Source organism: Amblyomma maculatum, chromosome 4 (genome assembly GCF_055883805.1).
Source record: "Amblyomma maculatum isolate TAMU_Amacu chromosome 4, ASM5588380v1, whole genome shotgun sequence".
NCBI lineage: Eukaryota > Metazoa > Arthropoda > Arachnida > Ixodida > Ixodidae > Amblyomma > Amblyomma maculatum.
In genome coordinates, this window is record NC_139347.1 from 49,782,195 (window position 1) to 49,805,752 (window position 23,558).

Genomic DNA, 23,558 nt, shown 5'->3' on the forward strand with positions numbered 1-23,558 from the left:
TCTATAGGTTGTATTCACTGTCGGCTGCCGTGCGCGAAACGACGGGAAAAATGAAGCATTTCCGCTTCCGGTCCGCCATAGCCTTGGTCATCGTCGTCGTCTGCTGAGGTTTCGTTTGGGTAGTTCGGAAGATCCAAGGTGCTGTTAACTGTGCAATTTGCTACAATAATGGTCAATTGCGCTGTCTATGGACGCGGCAATAGGTCCCGCAGGTGTACAAAACTCTGAGAACAGCACAGCTGTCAACTTTTTGGGGTAGGCGCCTGCTGTGGCGGGTCTTGCACTATTGCTGCTGCGTCGTTTTGCTAAAGCATTGCCGTGCTGACTGCCCCGCTCGATGTGGTATAAACGCGGTTGAGTATGTGCAAGTGATCACACTTACTCAATGACAACTTCATAAACATGCTACCTTCAACCCTTGGAGGATAACCTTTCGGACTGCTGCCCTTGTGCTCCCGGTACGTGTATGCATGCGTAACTGTAAGCGCGCTAAAGCGCTAGAGGAAAGCGAGGAATGCCTTCAAGACGCTGCACGTTACTAATTAGCTCTTGCTAGCTTTTCCCTGTGACTGTGGGTACCAGACCAGCCGCTGACCAGACATACCGCTGCGCGCACTACAAGCGTCGATCGGGCTAAGATGATCGGGAAGAACAGTGCGACGCCCGTTCGTGCCTGCTTTGCGGCCGTACTAATCAGTCCCTCAAAGCCCGCTTTACTCCGGCGTTTTAGTAGAATACATGTTACGTTGTACATGCTTGGGCACCAGGGTGTGGCTGGAATGCTTTCCGCTACAAAAAATAAAAGCAAAAGGAAAGTGTCGTTTGTGCATGAATCCGAACTGCGAAAACGCTGCTCGCGGACGGAGGCAAAGCGGTGGAAATCGTCTACAGTATGTTAAAATATTCTAGTCACGCATGCCAGATCGCGATAGTGCTTCACTATTTTGTCTGTCGTGCGACTCCACCCGTCAACTTTGGTATGCGTATGCAAGGACCGGGCAGCGTTGCGCACGACCAGAAATGGAAGGCGCTCGTGCGATGACGTCATGTGAAATGAATCTAAATGGACGATAGGAGAAACGATAAATGCAAGCCCTGTGGGGAGAGAGGGAACCTCGGCCATATAATCTGGGAATGTACTAGCTCCCCAGGGGCTAAAACAAATATAAATTGTAAAGAAGCCCGGAAAGCCCTGCTGCGGAGCGAGGTCCCTGCTCCACAGCTACAAGCCATCCGCCTGGCGGAAGAAGCCGCGAAGAGCCAAGACCTCTTTGCCTGCTTCTGATCGCGGAGGTCTCTGCTCCCGTCCCTTAGGCCTGCGTGCCGGGGGCGGGAATTGGGGGCCTCCTTATCTGGTGAAAAAATAAAATTGTTATCATCATCATCACCTATGATTTATGTAGGACTGCATTTACTGCTTTGAAACATTTTTTTTTTCTACGTGCTTGACAAACCATGCAGTTGTATTCTTTATAGAAGACAGCTTATTTGACTGATTTCTGATAAAGAGCGCTGAAATCGGGTCATCCATCATTGACTATGCTCTTACCGTTTGCTCTAAGTGACTTCATGTTCATTGTGAGCATGTGGATTAAATTGACACTCAGATTAAGCAGCTGCTTACGCGATTTATCTGCGTCACAGCTGGGACTGAACTTATTGGCTCTCGCATTATTCAAGTCGGCGTTTGTATCAATACGCAAGAATTTAGATTAAATATTTTACACTAGGATTAAATTGCATGGCGTGCGGATTATGATCGGTTGTCTCTTAGATTATTTTTGTTGACGCGTTAAATTCTGTGGGAAAGCCTGTAACAGAGGCTGTGCTGCAGGAGCATATATGGCGATAGCCTCATGGGAGGGAGAGAGATAGATAGATTTATTTGCTCTCGTCAAAAGGTTGGCGAGGATCTGAGGCGCAGCTTGGTCCCAGTCATGTCCGGCTCTCGACCGGGATCTCCCAGATCTCAGCAGCCTTTCACGGCAAGACGGATTTTTTTTTTTTTTGTCAGTTCAGCTTTGCGATTGTCCCTTCTTGGCCTCGCGCCATTTCGCTGCTTCCCTTGATGCAACAGCATAGCCACTCTCCAAAGACTGCGATGCCTTGTTATCCATAGCGTAAATCGCCTACATACCCACTCGACGTTAGTTGCCGGTTAAGCTCTCGACGGAAAGCTAGCGCAAGTTACGAAGAGCGTTTACGTGCTAGATTTCACGTAGTTTAGAACGCGACAAGTCCCGCACTTATGTGAGCATTTGGGGCCCCCAGTATTTCTACCAGAAACCGGTATTACCGGTATCTCACCGCCTTTGTGATAACGACCAAAGCCTCCCAGAAAACGCCTCAACAGCGGCCCTGCTTGCAAACTCGAGGCTCGTACGCATGACAAGCACACCGTACAAGGCGACACATTATTTGACAAAAGGAGAATTACTGGCCTCACAGAACGCACAACGGTGAATTGTGCAAATGCCACAGAATCAGGCCGGAATGACTCTCGAACAGGCACTTGGATTCCCGCCTCGACGACTGCTCGATGCTGATTCAACTGCCGGGGAATGCGGGAATAGGAGAGACAGCCAACATATGGTTGGGGAAGTGGAAGCAACCGTGAAGGCAACAAAGCGATGACTTTCGTTGTGGAAGAAATTCTCCGTGAAGGCATATAGACTGTAGGGTCATCCTATGTATAGGCTAGGACACTTTTGGAAGTTTTTTTTCCGTAAGGACCACCCGCTACAAAGGGGAAGCCAGAAATCCAAATCCACGATACCCTCCCCCCGTGCCCTTCAACCCCTCCCCTTTGCTCAGGGGATCTCGACGCGCATTGCATCGTCTGGGATCCCGGACATGTCATGCTGCAAAACCAATGTCTAGCGCTCGAGCGTAGCGGCAGCCGCGGGTATGGTTTCTGGCCCAAAAACCCATGTCTATTCTGACATTTTCGCTTCCCAGCCCAACCTCTCCTCCCGCAACTTCTCCTTCCCCCCTCTTCCGGTTTCCCCAAATTCATCCCAACCACTTCCATTCAATTTTAACCTGTCTGTGCAGTATTATGCTCCTCCTACTAACACAACTTACAGAAATGTCCTCTCATGCACTCACTTCACGCCTTACACATCACAATGGGTGACCACATTGACAAGAGTCAATCTTGAAGATTAGCTCTGCCTCATCAACTGGATGTGCGGTTGGGGAACAAGGGCATCAAATCCACCAATGAGCACACGAATTATTTTTGTAAATGAAAGTTCATTTTTGTTTTCACTCATGTGTCGAGCTATGCTCTCGAAGTCTTTAGTGCCCAGCCATTTAGAAATCAAATGAAGACGCGCAGAGAGCGCCACTAGATACAATTTGTGCAGAAACTGCTTCGTGATGTACTTACATTATGGGTTGAATCTGCTCTCGCAGACACCTATGCTTATATTGGTTGATAGTTCATTTTTGCTTTCACTCATGTGTCGAGCTATGCTCTCGAAGTCTTTAGTGCCCAGCCATTTAGAAATCAAATGAAGACGCGCATAGAGCGCCACTAGATACAATTTGTGCAGAAACTGCTTCGTGATGAACTTACATTATGGGTTGAATCTGCTCTCGCAGACATCTATGCTTATATTGGTTGATGTCTTGGCTCCCGATCAATGGCTAATGTGTAATTATATGTACCTATACAAGGAAACGCATTTCATCAAAGTAGTTCAGAAACTTCGCTTCAAAGCAATTTTATTCCCTATTCCAATTCTATTCTTTTTCCTATTTTAATACTATTTTTCACCAGAACATACTGGGGGACCTGGTGCAGGCTCGAACTTCTGCAGTAGCGCTGCTACTTATTCTTACGGCACCACAAGCCACCTTAGCGGCGGTGTGGAAAAACTGGTGCAGTGCACAAAGGTGATTCCAGATAATTTATTTGGATCCTTCGATTTGAGTTTCAGTCTTTGCCAGCCATAAAAATTTAACTTGACAGCTTAACATGCGGACCTTGATGGTTAGAGTTGTGGCAGACTGCAAATGCTGAGCAGCGCCATTGCACAGGCACAAAACGCTCAGAGACGGCTGTGCGCTCGAACTGTATCGTGTATCCTGTCTGCCCTAATTATCAAATGTTGAGAACACACTAGCTGACATCCACAAATTGTCTGTGCATCTTTAGTAAAGACACTTATATAACCAGAGAGTACATGCAAACCAATGTAAAGTAACACAGTACAAAAAGCATATCGGTGCTGCTTTACCTAACAATTCACTCGTGTTAGCTCCGATATGTTGCAATCACAAAACAAATGAGCTTTGGAAAGTTGTTTGTACAAGCTCTCAAAAGAAAAACAGGGCAACCCTAGAATCGCTTCAGAGATGGTTTTGACCCGACGACGTGCTTGGCATGGCCACCTAAACCATTGTAGCCTGTCCTGATCACCGACTTGAATGTGTCTCCCTTGGACGCCGGGCGAAAGAAATTGGTTTTATGAGGCAGCAGTGGTTCCCTTGTAGGCGTGGCACTATCTACAGCTTTGGCGTGCCAAGAGGAGGTCACAATCTGAAACAAAATTAGCTTTGCTTAATGCACAAGCACACTTTATAGTTACCAAAATGCACAACTTACTCAAATAATCAGAAATAACAGATGCAGGCTTTACATAAAATACTTCAATGTTCCGCATTTGAATTTCTTTTTTACTAATCTTAAGCTCTGTAGTAACAGAAAACTGCACTTCTGAGCATTCAAAGGCATCTAATCAAGCAAGGTAAATGAAGGGTTACAACCTGAAGTTTACTCTGAATGGGCTCATGAATGAGCCCATTCAGAGTTTTGATGCAAACATTAGAAGCCAGCAAATAGGTCCGTAAGAGTCATGATCGATGACTGCGCAGGCTATCAAGGTAATCTCCTTCAAGCGTAGCTGAGCATCAGTAGCCACTGCAATGGACATCAACAGGGACATTTTCTATGAGAACGCCTTCTCAAGATGCACAATTTCTACCACAGCTGTTTGCTATTCAGCCAACAGATTCTGCAGTTTGCACACATTCAGCACCGCACTACCGCTTACCACTGCCGTTTATGGCTACTGCGCACCATCAGTACGCATGCACAGATCACCTTGATGACGCGAGATGGCACCACATATCAGACATATGCCGGCGCATGGTAGCGGTTGACGATAGCGGTAAGCAATAGCACTAAACTAAAGGTGTCTATTAACGCCATCATGTTTTTCGACTTCGCCCTTAGTGCTCTCCGCTTACCACTGCTTGCTTCTCTCATAGCCTGAGTCGCTTTGAGACATTAAATTCCACAAACCAAACCAAACCTTGGTGCTCTGACCAAATGTCATCAGCGTGTCGGTATGGTACTGAACCAATTAAATTCGTTTGACTAATCGTTGAATGATACTCGCCGTGAAACTGGCTTACAAATGGCAGTAGCATCGTTTTGTTAGACTGAACCAGTATCTGGCGCAAGGTGAGATGAAAATACGCCCGCAATATATTTTATCCCGCTGCACCTGACGGCTGTGCGGCATCATGGTTCTGCTCAGGTGCCCTCAATTTCCCTCAAAACCTGTTTTAGGTGCACGCTTGCGCGGAAATGTACAAGGTGGAAGAATCACAGCAGTCCGCTTCTAAGTTTATTGTGAATTTCTGCAGAAAAAAATTGGCCAGGAATTGCATCACTTGGTAATGCGAAAATTGAGCGTAGCTGGAGAGTGATTTCAACCCCAGGCGATCACACACGGAACATACAATGCCTCTTTTAAGGCAATGGCGCACCTCTACCTGACCGGAGCATTTCACAGAGGGAACATGATAGACAGCACCACTCTAGTCCTGGCCTCCTTATTTATTTCCCTCTTTGGCCTCTCGTCTACCTACAATACCCCCATATTCTTCCCTTCCGCTTTCCTTGATCCTCATGCTTTCATAATGTTCTCCACCGCTTTCTTCCTCATGCTATGCCCTGCCACAGTGGCTCAGGGAACTGGCTACTGAGCCAGAAGACCCGTGCTTGATTCCAGATATGGAGGCAGAAAGCAAAACACCTATGTAGCGTGTCTTGCACATTAATGTAGTGCACATTAAAAAACCCCCGGTGGTCTAAATTATATAGGGCCCCCAACTACGGCACCTCTCTAGGCTGAGCCACTTTGGAACGTTCAGCTACATAAACGAATCTTTCATTGCAGCTCCACTCTCCCCCTTCGCCTTTTCCTGCGCTCTCTATTTGCTATTCCCGCCAATGTACTCCGTTTTCACTTTTCATTCTCCACTATTTGTTTACTCTGCTGGTTGTGCCAAAAAGGTCAACACCACTCAAATCACGAACGGGCACCTCAGAGCGTCATGTGCTAGCTAAAGTGAGCAGTTTTTAACAACGTTTCAGTTTTATATAAAAGAAGCATAAAATCCTCACGCCCTGCATGAACGAAATGCGAGCTTGGGACTGGCACGCAACTACAACCTGACTTAATTCGTACTGTTCCAGCGCAACGAACGCTATGGGCAGATGTCAAGCGCTCTACGAAAACCTGTTTGGCTGGAAAAAGTCATGAAAAGTCAAGCTACAACCTGTCAACAAGTAAAAGACACAAGTGTAGCATGGTAGACTGGTCGACACTTCATGATTGTCTATCTACTTGTGCTTTGTCAGTTCTGTGTGTTTATTATATTTGCTCACAAGGCCCTTATATTTTTGTTGTATCACATTTAAGTAGTGGCATTTGTTTCAGAGCAAAGCTACTAGGGACCCATTTCTGGATTGTGTAGAGTAGTCGGCATTAAGATACCACCGCAGTGCAAGATGTTAGCAGTGGTAAGAATTATAGCAGAGCAAAACGCCAACTGCCACGTCTAGCAGGTGACAGCGTGGAAAGATGGAAGTCCCTCTTCACATTTAGACTGAAGGACAGAGGAAGAGTGGGTCTGAGGAAAGCATGGCTTAGTGGAGAGAGCAAAGGAATGTGCGATTGTATTTGAAAATGAAAGAATGAGGGCTGAATAATCTGAGGGTGGAGCTCCAAGAAGATTATGGCGAGATAGCAGGAATGCATCCCACAGAAAGGTGAGACAAAGACGCAGCGGAGAGGAATGCAGCGAAGGAAGAGCGAATAGTGTCAGGTAGAAAGTGGAAAAGGAAAGCACAGCAGCGGCATTGCGTGTTGTGGGCAAAACATCATGAGCATGCCCCTGGCATACAGGAAGTTACAATGTCCCGTGAATTGCAGGTATGGAAGCAGCACAGACAGTAGTACCAAAGTCGGCAGCTGCCAAATCAGAAGGTGAGATAGGAATAGGCCCTAGGATACTTTGGATCCGGAGTCACATGCAAATCCTAGGCCATGCAAGGATGTTCACACGACTTGGTTAAAGTGGGGCTTTATATCTGCGCTTGACGATCTTACATATAATAGACTTTAACCGTTTTTACCAGGTTCCGTCAAGTGCTTCACTTTGCATACGCTTTCAGGAAGGCCCTTCTTCACAGAAAGCAAGGTCGCTCTTCAAAAAAGGCCCAGTTACGTTTTGCTTCACCACAATGTCTTACCACGTGGTCTGTGCAGTGAAGCATCCCCAAAGCGCGACAGGGTCATTCTGCAAAAAGGGACCTTTCCTTTTGTGAAAGAAGGCCTTTCCCACCACTGCAAGTCCATGCGGACTAGCACTGCAGCGATGTGTGCAGTGCAGGTAAACTGCGGTGCATTCGAACATTTTAAAAGTACATGTGGCCAAGCACTGCAGCGACGTGTGCAGTGCAGGTAAACTGCGGTGCATTCGAACATTTTTGGTGTATTCGGTAATTTTCAAAACATCGAATAAATCGAATTACAAACATATTCGATTTGTATTCGAAATTTCAAATATGCGCACAAACTTATATGTTACATAGTAAGCCAAAATTTTTCACGTCCCTACACAGAGAGAAATATATTCGCTACGGGAGCCCAACAGGCAGCTGACGAGAATGACATGCCAAGATGTTCATATAGTAAAGCACACAAGTGGCACCATCCAAGAGACAGCAAGCAGCATCAGCACTCCTTAGGGGCAGTCACACAGCTGCGGCCACAATTCCTACACTTGACAGATGGGTTTACAGCAAAAGAAAAGTTAAGACATTAATTACGCTGCATGCTAAGAATACGGCAGCAATAAAATCTGCAGTCATGACATTCCATTTTTTTTTCCCACTTGCTGTACACATGCGGTGCTGATTCTAGCTCCATTACAACCTGATATGCAGAGCTTTTTAGACACGCCTGCATACAACCAAGCACAGCTGTCGATAGACACCGAGCGTCACCATAGTCAGCACTGCCAACTTGGCCGCTTCTCGAGGTCCCATGAAGTCACACAACCCATCAATTAATCAGTGCATTTTATGGCAGACAACAGCAGGGTTTTTTTTCTCCGATTAAACTCCTAGTAAGTCTTGATGCCGAAATAACTATACCTTAAACATTGCCGCAGTGTATACTAGTCTAGCTTGCTTTATGCCCACTAAACATGACCACTAACTCCATGATATGGTACTTCTGCTTAGACTGCAGAGCCTTTGGAAAACTCGTAGTATTTGTACCAAAATTCTAAACCTTTTGTTTCCCTTAAGACACATTTCAGTCAGGCAATACTCCTGCTAGAGGACATTTTTGATGAGAATAACATTCTATAGTGGGCTGGCACTTAATTGTGTGGGAAGCAGTACATTGGTCAGACCGAGAGATGTTTGAATGATAAGATTAGAGAGCATGCCGCAGCAATATCAGAGAAGTCTAGCACAAACATTGCAGTGCACAGCAGAGTAAGATATGCAAAGGATAAAAATGCCTAGCCGACCTTCATAACATGCATGTTTTGAAAAAGAACAAGGATAAGTTGACAAGAGATTTTAGAAGCCTTGGGCTATCAAGATATCTGGTGAACAAAGTGTTAATATGCCTCCTGCATCCCTACTGAAGAAGGTAACGGTATACCTACACACATTAGCAGGACATTGAAATGAAGAAAGAAGTTAGCTGTAGGTAGATGAAGTGAAGAGAGAAGAAGAAGCGTGGGTCTAAATAATTTAGTGCAGCATCATTCTGGTCCATGAGTGTTTCTTCTCTGTTGTCTGTTCAGCTGTGTTTCCAAGAACCAGTTTTTATGACTAGAGTGCTGCCTGCATTTTTCTGCACCACACGGCACAGATGATCACAGATGTGAGATACCATTAAGGAGTGAGTGCTAAGAGGAGTCATTTCATAAAAGTCGTGCATCAGTGCAGTAAAGTAGGATGATATATAGTAGTGAGCAGAATGTAATGGGTGTGGTTTTTCACTCGTGAGCGAGAACTTGCAGCCCACACAGGCGAGCCGGTGCTCGCAGCAGACACGACGAGTGGAGTAAGTGGCATGTTGGCAGGACTCCATTGCGAAAATTAACTGGCACCATGCCACATACAGACGGGACCAGTGCAGCCGCGTAGTCTGCAATGCGTGCTTTGTAGGCTATGACACATGGTAGATATGGGGAGCAAATGTTTTTGTGCACCACACTGACAGTGATCTAGTGGGTACAAGTAGAGAGAACACCGTTTCTTCTCACCCACAGAAGCACTGAAATTTTGTCCTAAAGCCCGAGCAAAAGTCTATAAGAAAGCAAGCTACACAGCTTAGGCTGCAATATTTTTGTGGAAGAACACCACTTTAAGTGCCCACACCAAATTTTAATTACACATTTCCTTCTTCGTAATGGAGTGCAAGTATTAATATATTGATTGATTTATTAAGTACCTACATTGCCTTTGCGGCATTACAGCAGGGAGGTAAACGCTAACACACCTGTAGGTACCATAAAACACTTATGTACAGACATGATGAAATCAAGCGCTCCGGGCGTGGAGAAATGCTTCGTCTGATAAGGGCGAAACAATTTCAGGCGATAGCTCAATCTACTGGCGAATTGTCCGCACAAAAAACGAATGCCGAATGGCATCAGTTCTAAGTGAATATACTCTTTAGCCTTGAAGTGAGGTCTTTTCTCTTTAATATATAAGTGGGCAATTTCCAGTACTCCTCTCTTCTATAATGCCATGAAAAAATTTGAGATGAGTTTTTGGCGATTCTCTAAATCAGGTCACCCGAACGATCATTTGGTATTAGCCATACTTAGACATGTGTCATAATTACCAATTACAAATTGCGCTGCCTTATACTGAAGTCTTTCCATCATACTGATATGTTCCTTTGTATGTGGATCCCAGCAAATGCAAAGCACTGAACGCACATACGTGAAGTACAGGTTCGTATTCAGGTCATGTGGGAACTGTTGAAATTGTACTTTAGACAACTGAGAATGATGCTGCTTTATTAGCAATGTAATTTACGTGTCTGGTCCACTGTAAGTCTGGCATCAAATATACCCCAAGTATTTATTCTCTGTTGGCTTATCTAGAGCAACATTGTTCACTGTGTATTCAGTAGTTTTATGGGCCTTCTTGTGAAAGTCACCTGTACCCCTGCGGACAAAAGTAAACGAAGCACGCGATTTGCTTCTAAAATTTTTCACGCGTTGCATAATTGAAACTGGCGGTCATGTTATGTCTGAACCGGTAGTCGGCGCCAGTGCCTTTTTAGTTGGACAATTATTATTTTCTTATCTCCAGTGCAGATAGTGTGATATTAATTTGAACGGAAAAGCGTGCTCCATTTACTTATGTCCGCACCTGTACATACTTTTTAACATTCAGTGCCATTCCCAACACTCACACGAAGCCTCTATGGAGTTTAAATCAGATTGCAAGGATACGAAAGCACTATTGTCATTGATAACCCTGTACACGATGCAATCATCCACAAATATGCAAAATGATGGATGAATACCGGATGTGATGTCAATAACATACAGCAAAAAAAAAAAAAAGCGAGTCCAACGGAACACAGAACCCTGTGGTGCGTCAGATGTAACATGAACATAACTGCATGAGGTGCCATTCAGCGTAACACATGGGGTGCGTCACATGTAACATGAACATAACTGGATGAGGTGCCATTCAGCGTAACACATTGTTTCCTTAGTGACAAATAATTAGAAATTACAGCAATAACATCCTTGTACAAATTATAAATTCGTATTTTTAGCAGGAGATCATGCAGGACACTGCCAAGGGCCTTGCAAAAGGCTAAAAATACACAATTCATTATTAATTGCTTGTTGGTTACCAGAACGACATCATGAATAAAGTGAGCCAATTGTGTAGCACAGGAACGACCATGCCGAAACCCATGTTGGCTTGGGTATAAGACGTCATGCTTTTCCAAGTGTTTCATTATACAACTGTATAGCACATGCTCGATGATTTTACAGGGAATGCTAGTTAATGAAACCAGCCTGTAGTTTTCAACAAAATTTCATAAGAGCGTATTTATGTAGCATCAGGGCACCACAGGCCCGTTTCCTGTTGGTGGGGAAGTTCCCTCGTTCAGGGATTTTTCGTACAAATGTACAGGGTCGTCCACTTCTAGCTAGAACACGGTCACTGCTTTTAAAGCAACATTGTATCTGACGCAGGCAGATATCGATGCAAAGCGATGCAAGCACACAGAGACACGGATGTGCTGCTTCACATGGCCAGCCACTTTAGATTACTGCTTGGCCGGGTCGGATGCAATGACACCTTGAAAGCAGTGACCGTGTTCTAGCTAGAAGTGGACGAGGCTGTACAAAGTATACTGCCAGCGTCTCTGAGCAGTTCTTGAGAACTGCAGCAGGAAAGTTATCTGGACTACAAACTTTAGACGCGTTTAGACTACTCAACAGTTTTTGAATACTAGGGATGCTCAACGTAACGGGAGGCATGCAGTCAATATCAAGTGAAGCTACAAGTGTGGTTTGCGAGTTTTTGAATGAACAAATATGGAAGCAAAATAAACACTAAAAAATTCCGCTTTACTTTCATCATCGTGTAGCATAAGACCTTTATCTTTTAGCACAGGAATAGAATGGTCGTCCTTGCCATTACGACAAACATATTGCCAGAATTATTTGGAATCAGCAGAGAGCTTCTCGCCAAGGTGAACAAAAGATTTCTGAGCAGATTCAGCCTTTAATTTGAAAGCATGCTTTAATTCCAAAACCTAAACCCAATGTGCAGGTGACTTGCTACTTTTTAAGCTTTCGGTATGCATGTCTTTGCTTGTGAACTAGTACATGGAGATCTGCAAATAACCATGTTTTATCACGCGTTTGTCATAACCTAAGTATATATAATAGTACAAATATTTTGCAAAGTTGGAAACGTTTTTCCTTAAGTACATATCATAACTGTTCACTAGATTCTTGTTCAGACAACGCGTTAAAAGTTGGGAAATATGATTCAAGTGCTGAATTCATCGCACTATACTTGGCTGTGTTGCAAACGTACACTTTTTCTTCAGACTTTTTCGAAACATCAACATTTTCAATTGACACTTTGGTTATAGTAACTGTGTTGTGATCACTAAAGCTCGGTGTTACAGTGACATTTGATACAAGGCCAGGCATATTACAAAGTAATACACTGAGGATGTGGTTTGTGCCATCTTCTCTCATCGCTTCATGTACATATTGTCAAGAGACAATGAGAGGCGCAACACTTTGTCCTCGTAGCTGTTCGTTGTTGGCAAACAGAACATTGATCCATTATATGAAAAAAGTGGCGTATATTGCACCACCGGCAGTATTTATCGGCTTATGAGCTGAACGGTCTATAAGGGGTAAAATAAAGTCCCCTCCCAAAAGAACATGGTCTCCATTGATAAATATAACACATCCAGACAACTGCTCAAGATTCTGAAACCCTGGACCAGGAGGACAGTAATAAGATCCAATAACCAAGCTTTCTCCATTTGAAAGTTTTAGCTGACAGAAAACTAGCTCAGCTGTGACGATTTGGAATTCGATAGCAATATATGAAATAGCTTCGTGCACTAGTATAAACACGCCACCACCTCTTGTTACACAGCTACATCAAAAACAATGACTGCCAGATGGAAAGATCTCGTTATCTGGTACATCTGGATAGAGCTACAACTCGGTGCCTATTACAATTTTGAGGTTAATTGAAAAAAAAAAAAAAAAAGTTGAAACTTGACAACTGAATTATTAATGATGCAACAACTAACTATCACAAGCAGAAATGATGGCGTTACAGCCCTAACACTCTGCAGTCAACGCTCAGCCACCACACGAGCTGTGTCATCCCACTTCCATCGCTTCTCCACAAGATGCAGTGTGTCGAAATGCAAAACTGGTGTTATACCATCTATGGAATTCACTTTCGCACACTTCCACAATTTTCGTCGCTTTTCTCAAATCGTACGTGAATAGTCCTCTGAGATACTAGACTTGCTGGCCTTTAGTTTACGTGCTGTAGTAAGCCCGGAATGTTGGTCTTTGTATGAGGTAAGGGTAATTAAAACCGGACGTATTTTACTGCCAAAAAACATTCCAATCCTGTAAGTGCATGCTATACTAACGGACGCCGGACACATTTTACTACTGGGAAAGTCGGCAACTACTTGCTCTGTCTTCGGAGCCGACTAATCAGCACCAATGTCAGGGAGACCAAAAATTCTTAGATTGTTCTGTCTTTCATTTTTTCTGAAGATCTTCAGGTTTACCACCAAGGGTAGCCAAAGCAATGTGATCTTACTGCTGCAGTTCCTTAATGCTATTTAATGTTGACATATTTCTACCACGTTTTGAAGCTTATTCTGCAGAGAAAGTATGTGAATATTTAAATCCGCTAAATCTGCCATGAGCTTACTCTGCGCTGCCCTTGCAGAGGACAGCTTCGTTGAAATTTCACGCTGCATACTTATCAGATACCGGAGTTGCTCAGCATTGGTTGTATGCAATAAAATGTAGTGCTCCGTAGCAAACGAAAATAATGCTCAGCATGCATACTTTTGGCAACAGCACCTGCACAGCGTTGACTAGACGCCACAACAAAAAGAAACTGGGTTAGAACCGGCAGAGTATTTAGCTGGAACTTGAAAGAGCAGAAAAGGACACGAACCTCTGTCTGAATCAACATATACTAGTAGCATTCGCCTAAGGCAGCTAAATAACTCAACAATTCTTTTCCGTTTCGATTTCGATAGCTTAGATTTAAACCACTGAATGATAGTTACAACTTCAAGGTGCAGCGCACGTCATGTGAAATATAAAAAAATGCAATACATTAGTGTTTCATCTTAGTCATCGTGAATCTTGAGGCAGGTTTGCTTATACGCTGCAGTGGACTAAAATGATGAAATCATAATTATACCGCAGTTTTTTTTCATGCCTTCTGGTGACGCATGCTGAGCCTTGATGCAATAGACCATCGCTCAGTGGTTGAAACCAAAACTGAAACAGCATGACAGAAGGAACTGTTTTATAAACGACTTATTTATTGTAAGTGAATAGCATGGGGTACACCATGTATATACTGCTCGATGCATCATTACAATGAAGACCACATGCAGCTAAGAATTTGATGTCTTACTACCTTGATAGAAACCAAGAATCCGTAAGCAACTTGGTAAATAACTAAAGTTGTTCTGAAGCTTACACGAAGTGCAGGAGATGCGACACCTGGGGACGGAGTCTCCTCTGGATTGGTCAGGCGTGGCCGCTTTATTCGCTCGGGTGCTGGACTGTAACAGGAGATCAGAAAAACACCAGTGTAAAGGCATGCCAAGACCTTTATGCGACTAGCTTTTCAACCGGCATCCTTGCAGTGGGCCAAAACACTTTCAACTACAACTCAATAGGGGCATTGAGTTAAGGCCTGGTGGTCGAATTGCTATAGAATTCAACGTGAAAAGTGATGCTGGAGTTCGAATGAAATAGTTTGATAAAGCTTAGTACTGACTTGCCATAGCAGTAATTTGGCCAACCAATCACAACAAACTCCATTGTATTGTAATTGAGAGTACCCCGACTCAAATCAATGTACCAATTTGAAATCGCATTGTAACATCCTGGCATAAAAGGGACAATACGGCAGCAGAGACCTCAGGTCAACAGGGCAATGGGAAGATGCAACGCAACAGCAGCGGAACCAGCATGCGTGCAAATCACTGCAGCAGTGCCGTCTTCATCGAAACTATCGCGCTTCGTCTTCTTGGGGTGCTGCAGTATTATTTTCCAACTGAGCGTTTATTTGCATGCTAAATTTTTGCAACGAATGACTTCCCCTTCAAAGCACACTTAAAAATATTAAAATACATAACAGAAAGCTGAACAAGTTGGTTTTTCAACAAACAGTTTCCACTAATTGCATTAAATCTTGTTTTTGAGCAAGTTGGAGCATCATAATAGTTTACTAAAAGGTTATAGCGCGAACAAGACAACCACAGGGAGAAGACGCACATACAGGACACACATACAGAAGCGCTACACATGCACATACACAAGCGCTTGTGTATGTGTGTCGTCTACCTGTGGTTGTCTTGTTTGCGCTACAACTTTTTAGCTTCCATCAACACTCTGAAAAGTGCAAACAAGGCGAAGACTAAGGCACTCCATACATTACAGCAAAAACAAATGCTGCATTCATACAATCACGTCACTTAGTATACAATACATATAGTACAACTATACATGCTATAAGACAACTAGTGTAAAAACCAGCATATAATGAGTTTTCTTTCTAGATTTTATTGTGTTGTGTTTCCACCTCGTATTATTGGGCGCGAGGACATACCGTGGCGCCACCTCTGGGAAGCGCCGGCGTGACGAACTAAGTGGGATAACGCGCATTGAATGGCTGCTGTAGGATGCTCTCCTGGGCATTCCAGCTGCGCGTTAACATTACATTCATTTATTTATTTAATATACACCTCGGTCTGGGCTTGTATAAGCTTATTTTGAGGTATTAGGCCCACTCATTCGGCAAGCTTTACATACGACGACGCGCACCGGCTGCAGCGCTGCAGCTGTTAAAAAAAAAAAAAAACTGAAGCTGCCACACATCCAGACAGATTTAAACGGTCACTGAATAGGTAATAGGATTCCTCTGCAAGATCAGAGGGCTGTAAGGAGCCTGACAGAGGCTGAGCGCCTGCGCATAGCGCCGGTGGAAGCGGCACCGTTCTCCTGCTACCTTCAACCAGATGAATTTGACTGCGGGGATGACATGTATTAATTTTTAACAAGTGTGAAGACGTGCATTCCACGCAGCGAATTCTTGCGCAGTGAATGCCATCACTGGCACTCTTGGTTAGAGCGGATATTTGTTTTCCCCACGCACAGCACTATTTTTTTTTTTTTTAAGCACACCTCGACTCGATCAGCACATCACAACATGCATGCAATGCTCTATCTTTTGTTTGTTCACAGACTCTGTCATTTGAAACTACTACATCACTGGAGACGCTGCCTGAGACAACTCACCATTCATACCGCTACCCGAGGCGGCAGAAGCTTCTAGAATACTTCAGTTAAACTTCCATGTCAATGCGTTGATTTAGAATAATTTGAGATCTTCTGGCTTTCGCACGATCCTTCCTTTCTTTGGAAGCGTGCTGCTCCATGAAGAAGCCACCATCTTTCCCATCCTTCCAGCAATATATATCGTTAGCTTCACAAGTGACAAGCGCAAATTAAAACGCGAGTGTCGTTTTTTCTGCTGCTCATCGAACTGTTTAGCACCAACTACATGGACGAAATCTTGCTCGCTGAAATGCTCGCTGCGCGCATTATGAGAATAATCACTCGCTTCTTTGCCCATTCAAATCTTGATTAAGGAAGATTCTGTTAGCTTTTGTTTCGGGTAGCAATGGAAGCTTGCGCCGGGTTTCCTCCTTACCTCCGGGTACAGAGCAGTAATGGACCGTAGCAACAGCTCAAATAAACTTCAGCAGCCTCAGTAACGACGCAGGATCGAAAAGTGTAAGGCTGGCACTATTATCAACCAAAACTACATAAATAAACGTGACTATTAGCTTTTTATTAATAGTGTTATTAATAACCTCGTTATTAATCAGCACTATTGACATCAGGCTTCCAGGGAGAGGAAGTAGTATTTAGCGGTGGCGTCAGCCGACTGTTTTGGTGATTTCGGTTTCACCATGCTGACCCCGCGATCCTCGCTTCGTGAGGCATGTAGGAAAGACAAGGTGGCAATGTTGCATCGAAAATACATAGGAGACCAGGACGTCTTATATACTGATGTGGCGGAGTACACTGAACGAACAGCAAAGGGTACAATGGTCGCAAAGGAAGGTGCCCGGTTAGCAAGTAGCTGCACACTCAGAAGAGATATGGTCACGATGGCGGAACAGGTGGCCATCGCTCTCACGCTTGCACAAAAGGACAAAGGTGGTCATCACTGGCTCTAAGGAAGCGATACACAATTTTTATTTAGGCAGAGTATCACCAGCTGTCGAAGAGTAATATTGAGAGTCCAATCCTCTTGCTATGGGCGTTTGCGCACCAAACCCGTCAAGGCAATAAAGGAGCTCACAAGGCTGACTTTCCGGCTGATCACCGCGACTCCCTTTGAGGATGGACACATTTCAGGAAACGAGCGGCTATACTCTTACCGCAATATCACGCAGTTCTACATGCTTAGAAGAAGAGAATATCCAGAACCGCATAAGAAGCTCAGCAAGGAGGAGGAAGAAGTGTGGAGGCAGTTGCCGGTGGGCACTTTTCAAACTCAGCCACACAGTAGGTTCCTGCCTGGCTTAAATGGCGTCAACTGTAGGGCCTGTGGAGAATGGCCGACCCTACCCCATATGATGCAGGCATGCACGCAATTCACAACTTTAGTGGATAGCAAGGAGCTATGAGAGGCTTTGCTACACAGCCAAGACCTCGAAAAGCAAAGAAACACCATCAGACAAGCCTTCGGAGCCATCAGGTTCCAAGGGATCTCAGCTATCTGATAACGATGGGAGGGCGAGGCAGCCCTCCTGATAATCTGATATAATAAAGTTTTTCTATGCCATGCTATCCCAGCGACCGCAGTGGTCGTGATGCAGATGCAACTGGAAGGCGGTTGGTCGTACCTTGCATGATGCAGGGATGGCAAAAGGATCACTCGGTGAGTTGCACGGTTCTCTCAAAGGCCCCTCCAGCCATGCTGGCCACGCCCTATACAGCCGATTCGCGGAAGCGTGACAAGTATTCCCGTGGAGCGCGTCAGTCGTGCTTTAATAAAATCCGGCATACTGAAAGCGTTTAGAGGTACCGAAGAAGAGTTTCCACAGAAAGATGTCCCTAGCAAGCTGGCAGACGAAACAGTTACTGGATGACAACAATCATGAAAACCCTGAACCAGAGAACACTTCTTGGGTGTACATGTCGTGCGCCTGCGTGCGGTGCTAGATGAGAACAGGCGTGAGCGTGGCGCATGATTGCAGGCGTATCCGAGCTGGAAGCGGCCTACTGGCTTTAGAAAGTCGGAGGACCACGTGGCTTCCATCTCCGGGGTGAACGTGAGCTGCTCTTCTCCTCATGGTACGTGAAATTCTCCAATCAAGCGTGTCGGCGTGAGAAGGGAAGTGAACCAGGACCGGCGCATGAAGGTCTGCGACACTATTCGAAGCCTAGTGCGCGGTCGCATTGGACGCAAGAGTGCACAGCACGTACAGTTCGGGGGTGCAACTGCAAAATGTAGTGCAAATAAACACTCTTGCTGATCTTTCCTCGCTAGCATCGTATGCGGATGAGAACTTTTTTCCCCGTTTTTGCTATCCCGAAATTACGCCTCATACTTATATGTGGGTTCGTCTCATACACGGGTTTTTACGATAGTTGAGAAAATCGATTCCTATATTATATGGATAAATGCATGCATTCATCTAACCCAAACAGATGCATTACTGGCCATGAAATGTGCAGCAAGAGTTGACATGGTTGCAACAGAAAACATGAACAATACAGAATCAATTGGCTTGTGAATACAGTCAACCCCACTTATAATAGAGCTTAGAACAATATACTGAATATAACAATGTACTTCCACAGTACCGTCAGCTTTTCCATGTTTTCTATGGCAAATAAAGCACTGATAATAATGATGTCATTGCGCATTATCGGTTATAACAATTAAATTTGGTCATTGAGAGCGAACTTCAAAAGAGAAACACGGAAATGCTACAGCCACACGAGCCAAACCATACTCAACACATAAAAAGTTACTGGAGCCAACCAATGGATTGACCAAGTGCTGTGGAAGTGAAAACACCACACACACACATTACGCTTACATGCTGCAGCGCAGGGGAGGAGAAAAGACTGAGACTTTTCAAAGTCTCTTTCGGTTCAGCAGTTCATTATTAATGTTTCTGAGAGTAATCCTGCTATAGAAAAACTCGCTGGCAGCAGGCCAGTGCCAATGCATTGCTGCTGAGGCCATGCGCACCACACATAACATCATCTGTTGCTGAGGTGCAAGCATCTTGCGAGCACGGTTCTCTTTTTCCCTTCTGCAATCACTGTTACCTCGGTCCTGCAACGTCATCAAATTTTCTTCTCGAAAGTGGGCTTCGTTTGGAATGCCAATGACACGAAGGTTTGCGAAGCTTCCGCTGATGTAGTGATGATGGCAGCATGTCAAGCCTTAGAGAATCCTTGCATAGTGACAATGCAGTCGCAAAATATGAGGCAATTTCGTCAATAACGCAATCATGTCAGCTGTAACCTGTACTGACAGCGGTGGCAACAGGAACCTGTACAAGAGAGGCCTTACAAATGATAGAGTCCTTCCAGGACTTCATCTTCTGAAATCAATGGTGCAATTGCTCTGATAGAATAACATTTCACAGAAAGCAGAAGAAAAAAGAATCATGAGCTCCACATGCCATGTGCAGTGCTCAGTCAAATGAGCTATGGCAGTGGCTGTCTCCCTTTCTGCTGTCGAGTGTGCCTGAATTAGACGTTGTCTAACTTTGAGTATCCAACCAGTGCCTCACTCAACCATAGTTGCGGATGTTATCCATGTAGAATGTTCAAATAGGGAGGACTGGATGCCACATACTAAACACGTACACAAACAGTTTTGACAAATCACTTTTTACCCTGCAGCAGCTAGGGCTAACAGTGCACTCCATGCCCTGAAATCACAATTACTCACCTTTCAGCAATGAGGCCATCTTCGGCAATTCTGCTTGAAGAGGCAACGCTCTTTTCTGCCTTGAGTTCAGCCCGGTGCAGCATTTCTTTAAGATGACTGACATCTGCTTCCAGTGTGTGCACACGAGCTGCTCGCTCTCTGGCCAAGACCTCCAGATAGGCCACCCGCTTACGCAGTTCCAAAGCCTCCTTGTTCAGCTGTGATCGGCTGTCTGTCACAGTCTGCAACTGTCTGTTGCACGTGAAGAAAATGGCAGCACAATATGAATTGCTGCGCAACCTCGTAACAAGCAGTCCAAATTCACTCAAATAAATGCACCTCTCTGCTGCCATAATGCTATGAAACGAGACACGGAAGAATAAATGCAGGCATGGAATTTCAGGACGCCCAAACAAATAATGCTGCTGTTAATACAGTTAGCCAGATTTAATGATGCATAGGCATTTTCAAAGAACCTCTGCACTATTTCAGAAAGCACCAAAAGCAAAACAAAACATTTCCACATAGAGATGAATAAAATATGCACAAATGTGACGCATAAAAAATTAGAGGGTCTTTTAGAGGTCTCTTAAAAGGAGAATGCCGCGGCCGAGGAATGCCGAGGAGAATGCTCCTCTCCTATCATTTGCCTCTTTCTCTTTGCCTCTTATTGCTTGCCTCATTCTCTTTTCCTCTTTCTGTCTGTCTCTTTCTGTTTGCCTTGAGTCATGCCTAGTGATTGTAATCGTTATCAATCATCGCTAAGCATTTTTACTCGTTTCTAGTCAGTCACAGTCATTCAAGTCGTCGTTTGAATTGGTCGTTTCATAGTTATGTTGAGTCATGCTCAGTCATTGCAGCCATTACCACTCATAGCTAAGCATTTATACTCATTTTCAATCAGTTGCAGTCATTATTTCCAATCAGCAACAATGCATTTAAGGCATGTCACATATGAAATATTGGCTAAATCAATTATAATCTATGGTATTACATTATAAGGCAATATACATTATAAAATGGACACTACAAATTGCCTAACTAAATTATTAGTAGGCAGCATAATTTATAGTAATATGTTGCAGCAGCTTAACAAGCGGGAACAATACAGTCTGCTTGGCAGACTGGAAATGGCGAAAATAATTTATCCTGCATTCACATGCCATACTTTATAAATGCTTATAAAGCGCCTGTAAAAAAAAAGAATGTTACATGAAGGAAGACCGAAAAATAAAATACATCAAGCTGAGATGCTTTGCAAATTGGGGCAAAAAGTGGGAGCATTTTATGTGCTAGAGATATTTAAAGAACTTGCCAAGAGTCCGCCAACATTAAAACAAATGTCAAAGTGCTGAGGAGACGATCTAGCATATTGTGTTGGAGTGCCCACACCTATCGCCACTGCTTCCTCCGACAATGCACGCCATGACGGATATGGACGATATGCTGGCGATAACACTCGGACTGCGTCATGAAGAAAATGACATAAGCGACAAAAATAAAGGCAGTGGAAACAACCAGACGCCGTGAGCACTGGTGGCGGGGACGTCTAGACGATAAATTCTTGTGAAAAATGCATTGGCGTTGTATGAAACGTTTTTGTAGGCCTGATCCTGAACCCACTGTGATCATCCATTGAACAGGGTTTGGGCCATACGATCACCATCACCATGACAAAAGCAATGAGAAAATGGCATTTATCTTTGTCAATCATTTGCTGATTGTACCTTTTATATTGAATGTGTTTTCTTTGATAGCACTCTTTTTCCCTTCACAAGGATATTCTGCGTCTGGTTTTCGATGCGGCTCATTTCAGGCTTTCTTTTTTTACTTCTCAAAATGTATTACTTAACACTGAATGTGTCCGCTGTTCTGAAATATATGCACTTGTATAGAGGTACTGATGTATGTTAATTTGCGGCAAATGTTTGTACACATCTGCTGATCCACTATGCTGCCCAGACAACCAACAAGCATTCTATGCTTAGGTTGAACAGGAAACAAAGTTGTGAACCAAGAACTGAATAAATTTGTATTTTTGATTTGATCTGTTTTAACAGATGCCCCTGCGGGTAGTTGCATGTTCTACAGCTTAAGACTATAATTTGAAGCTATGAAATATAATTTGCAGAGGATCATGATCAGAGCCAAGTATAACCATATGCAATATATGTAGCATGTTACATAGTGATATAGGAAAGGATGATGCAACAGTCTTTTTGTGCAGTCATGTAATGCAAATATGCAGGATGTTGAATTGGCTGTAAGGACTGCATTAAAGCCAGTCAAGTGATCAAGTGACCAAGCCTTACCGTTTTACCAGACAGCAGTACGTTGACAACTGCTTTACTGCACCGGGCGCATCCACATAAGACTTCAAAATCTCGTCTGCTTCCTTTGCATTGCTGTCGATGAGCTTCTTGATACTAGAAAATGAAAAATTTTATATTAGTTGCTATACAATCTGCGCATTACCAAGCACCAGCTCAATCAAGAATATCGTGCACTGACTGCCGGTAAAAGCTCTTAAAGTTATTAAATTTAGCCAAAAAGGCATTCATAGGTGACTAAAGTTTTTCATGAAAACTTCGCTCTCCTTCCGAGCGAGAAGCGTTTCATGAAAAAAGTACACCATCCTCCATATTTTTTTCTACCATAGTTAGAACATGAGGAGAGGAGGAAAAGGGGGGGGGGGGGAGGGGTCAGTGTAACTGTCCATAGATTCAGCCGTTTAACATGCATTTTATACTCTTTTGTTTTTGCTTACTTTTCAGCTACACCTGCGACCAGCAAAATTGGCGAAGTGGCACTTCAGTGGAAATGTACCGAGAAAATCAACTGATTCTTACCTTTCATAACCAGTCACCTGAGACCGCAGTGCAATATTTTCATCATAAAGTTGACGCTTCTCTGATACTTCCTTTCTCATGGACTGTATTTTAGCTTGCAGCTGAGATTTCTCGCCAAGCGCGTTCATGTACTTATCTTTAAACTTCTGAACTTCTTCCTCCCTCTGAATTAGGAAGGCCTTGAGCATGTCAGAAGCTTCCTTCAGTTTTAACTTCTCTACGTTAGCCGCTCTCAACTGCGCATTTGCGTCGTCTAGCTTATTCTGAAGGTCACCTACGTCTACTTCTTTAGTTTCAGACACGTTGAAATACAGCTTGTAAACTTGCTTCGGACGTAACGGCTTTCTGCAAGCGGGGCACGTCTTCGACATCTCTGTCCAATGAAGAAGGCACATTTCGTGAAAAACATGGCCACAACCGGTGGCGTTGATGTTGTCAATATTTTCACTGCTAAAATTGTCCATGCAGATACTACACGTAAACTTCATCTTGAAATATAAAACTGAAAGCAGTCAGCTAAAGTAAAACGCGCGGGATCGCTACATGTCCCACGAACAGTTCATATTTCCCTGTGAACATAGTTGCTTGAATGCTTCATGTGTGTATCGATTTCCCGCTGAATGACTCGCTATTTGTAC

The 23,558-nt window shown here is 44.0% G+C and overlaps 1 protein-coding gene across 1 annotated transcript; it reads right to left on the reverse strand.

The window, feature by feature from the left end:
- Positions 1-3,727: 3,727 nt before the first annotated feature.
- LOC146190955 (E3 ubiquitin-protein ligase TRAIP-like) lies at positions 3,728-23,517 on the reverse strand. Its single transcript, XM_084601358.1, has 5 exons — positions 22,921-23,517; positions 22,384-22,497; positions 20,093-20,323; positions 14,579-14,663; positions 3,728-4,546 (listed from the first exon to the last, which is right to left on the reverse strand). Exons 1-5 carry the CDS (start codon positions 23,406-23,408, stop codon positions 4,346-4,348), a joined length of 1,119 nt encoding a protein of 372 aa, XP_084457484.1. The 5' UTR covers positions 23,409-23,517; the 3' UTR covers positions 3,728-4,345.
- Between the last annotated feature and the right edge of the window lie 41 nt (positions 23,518-23,558).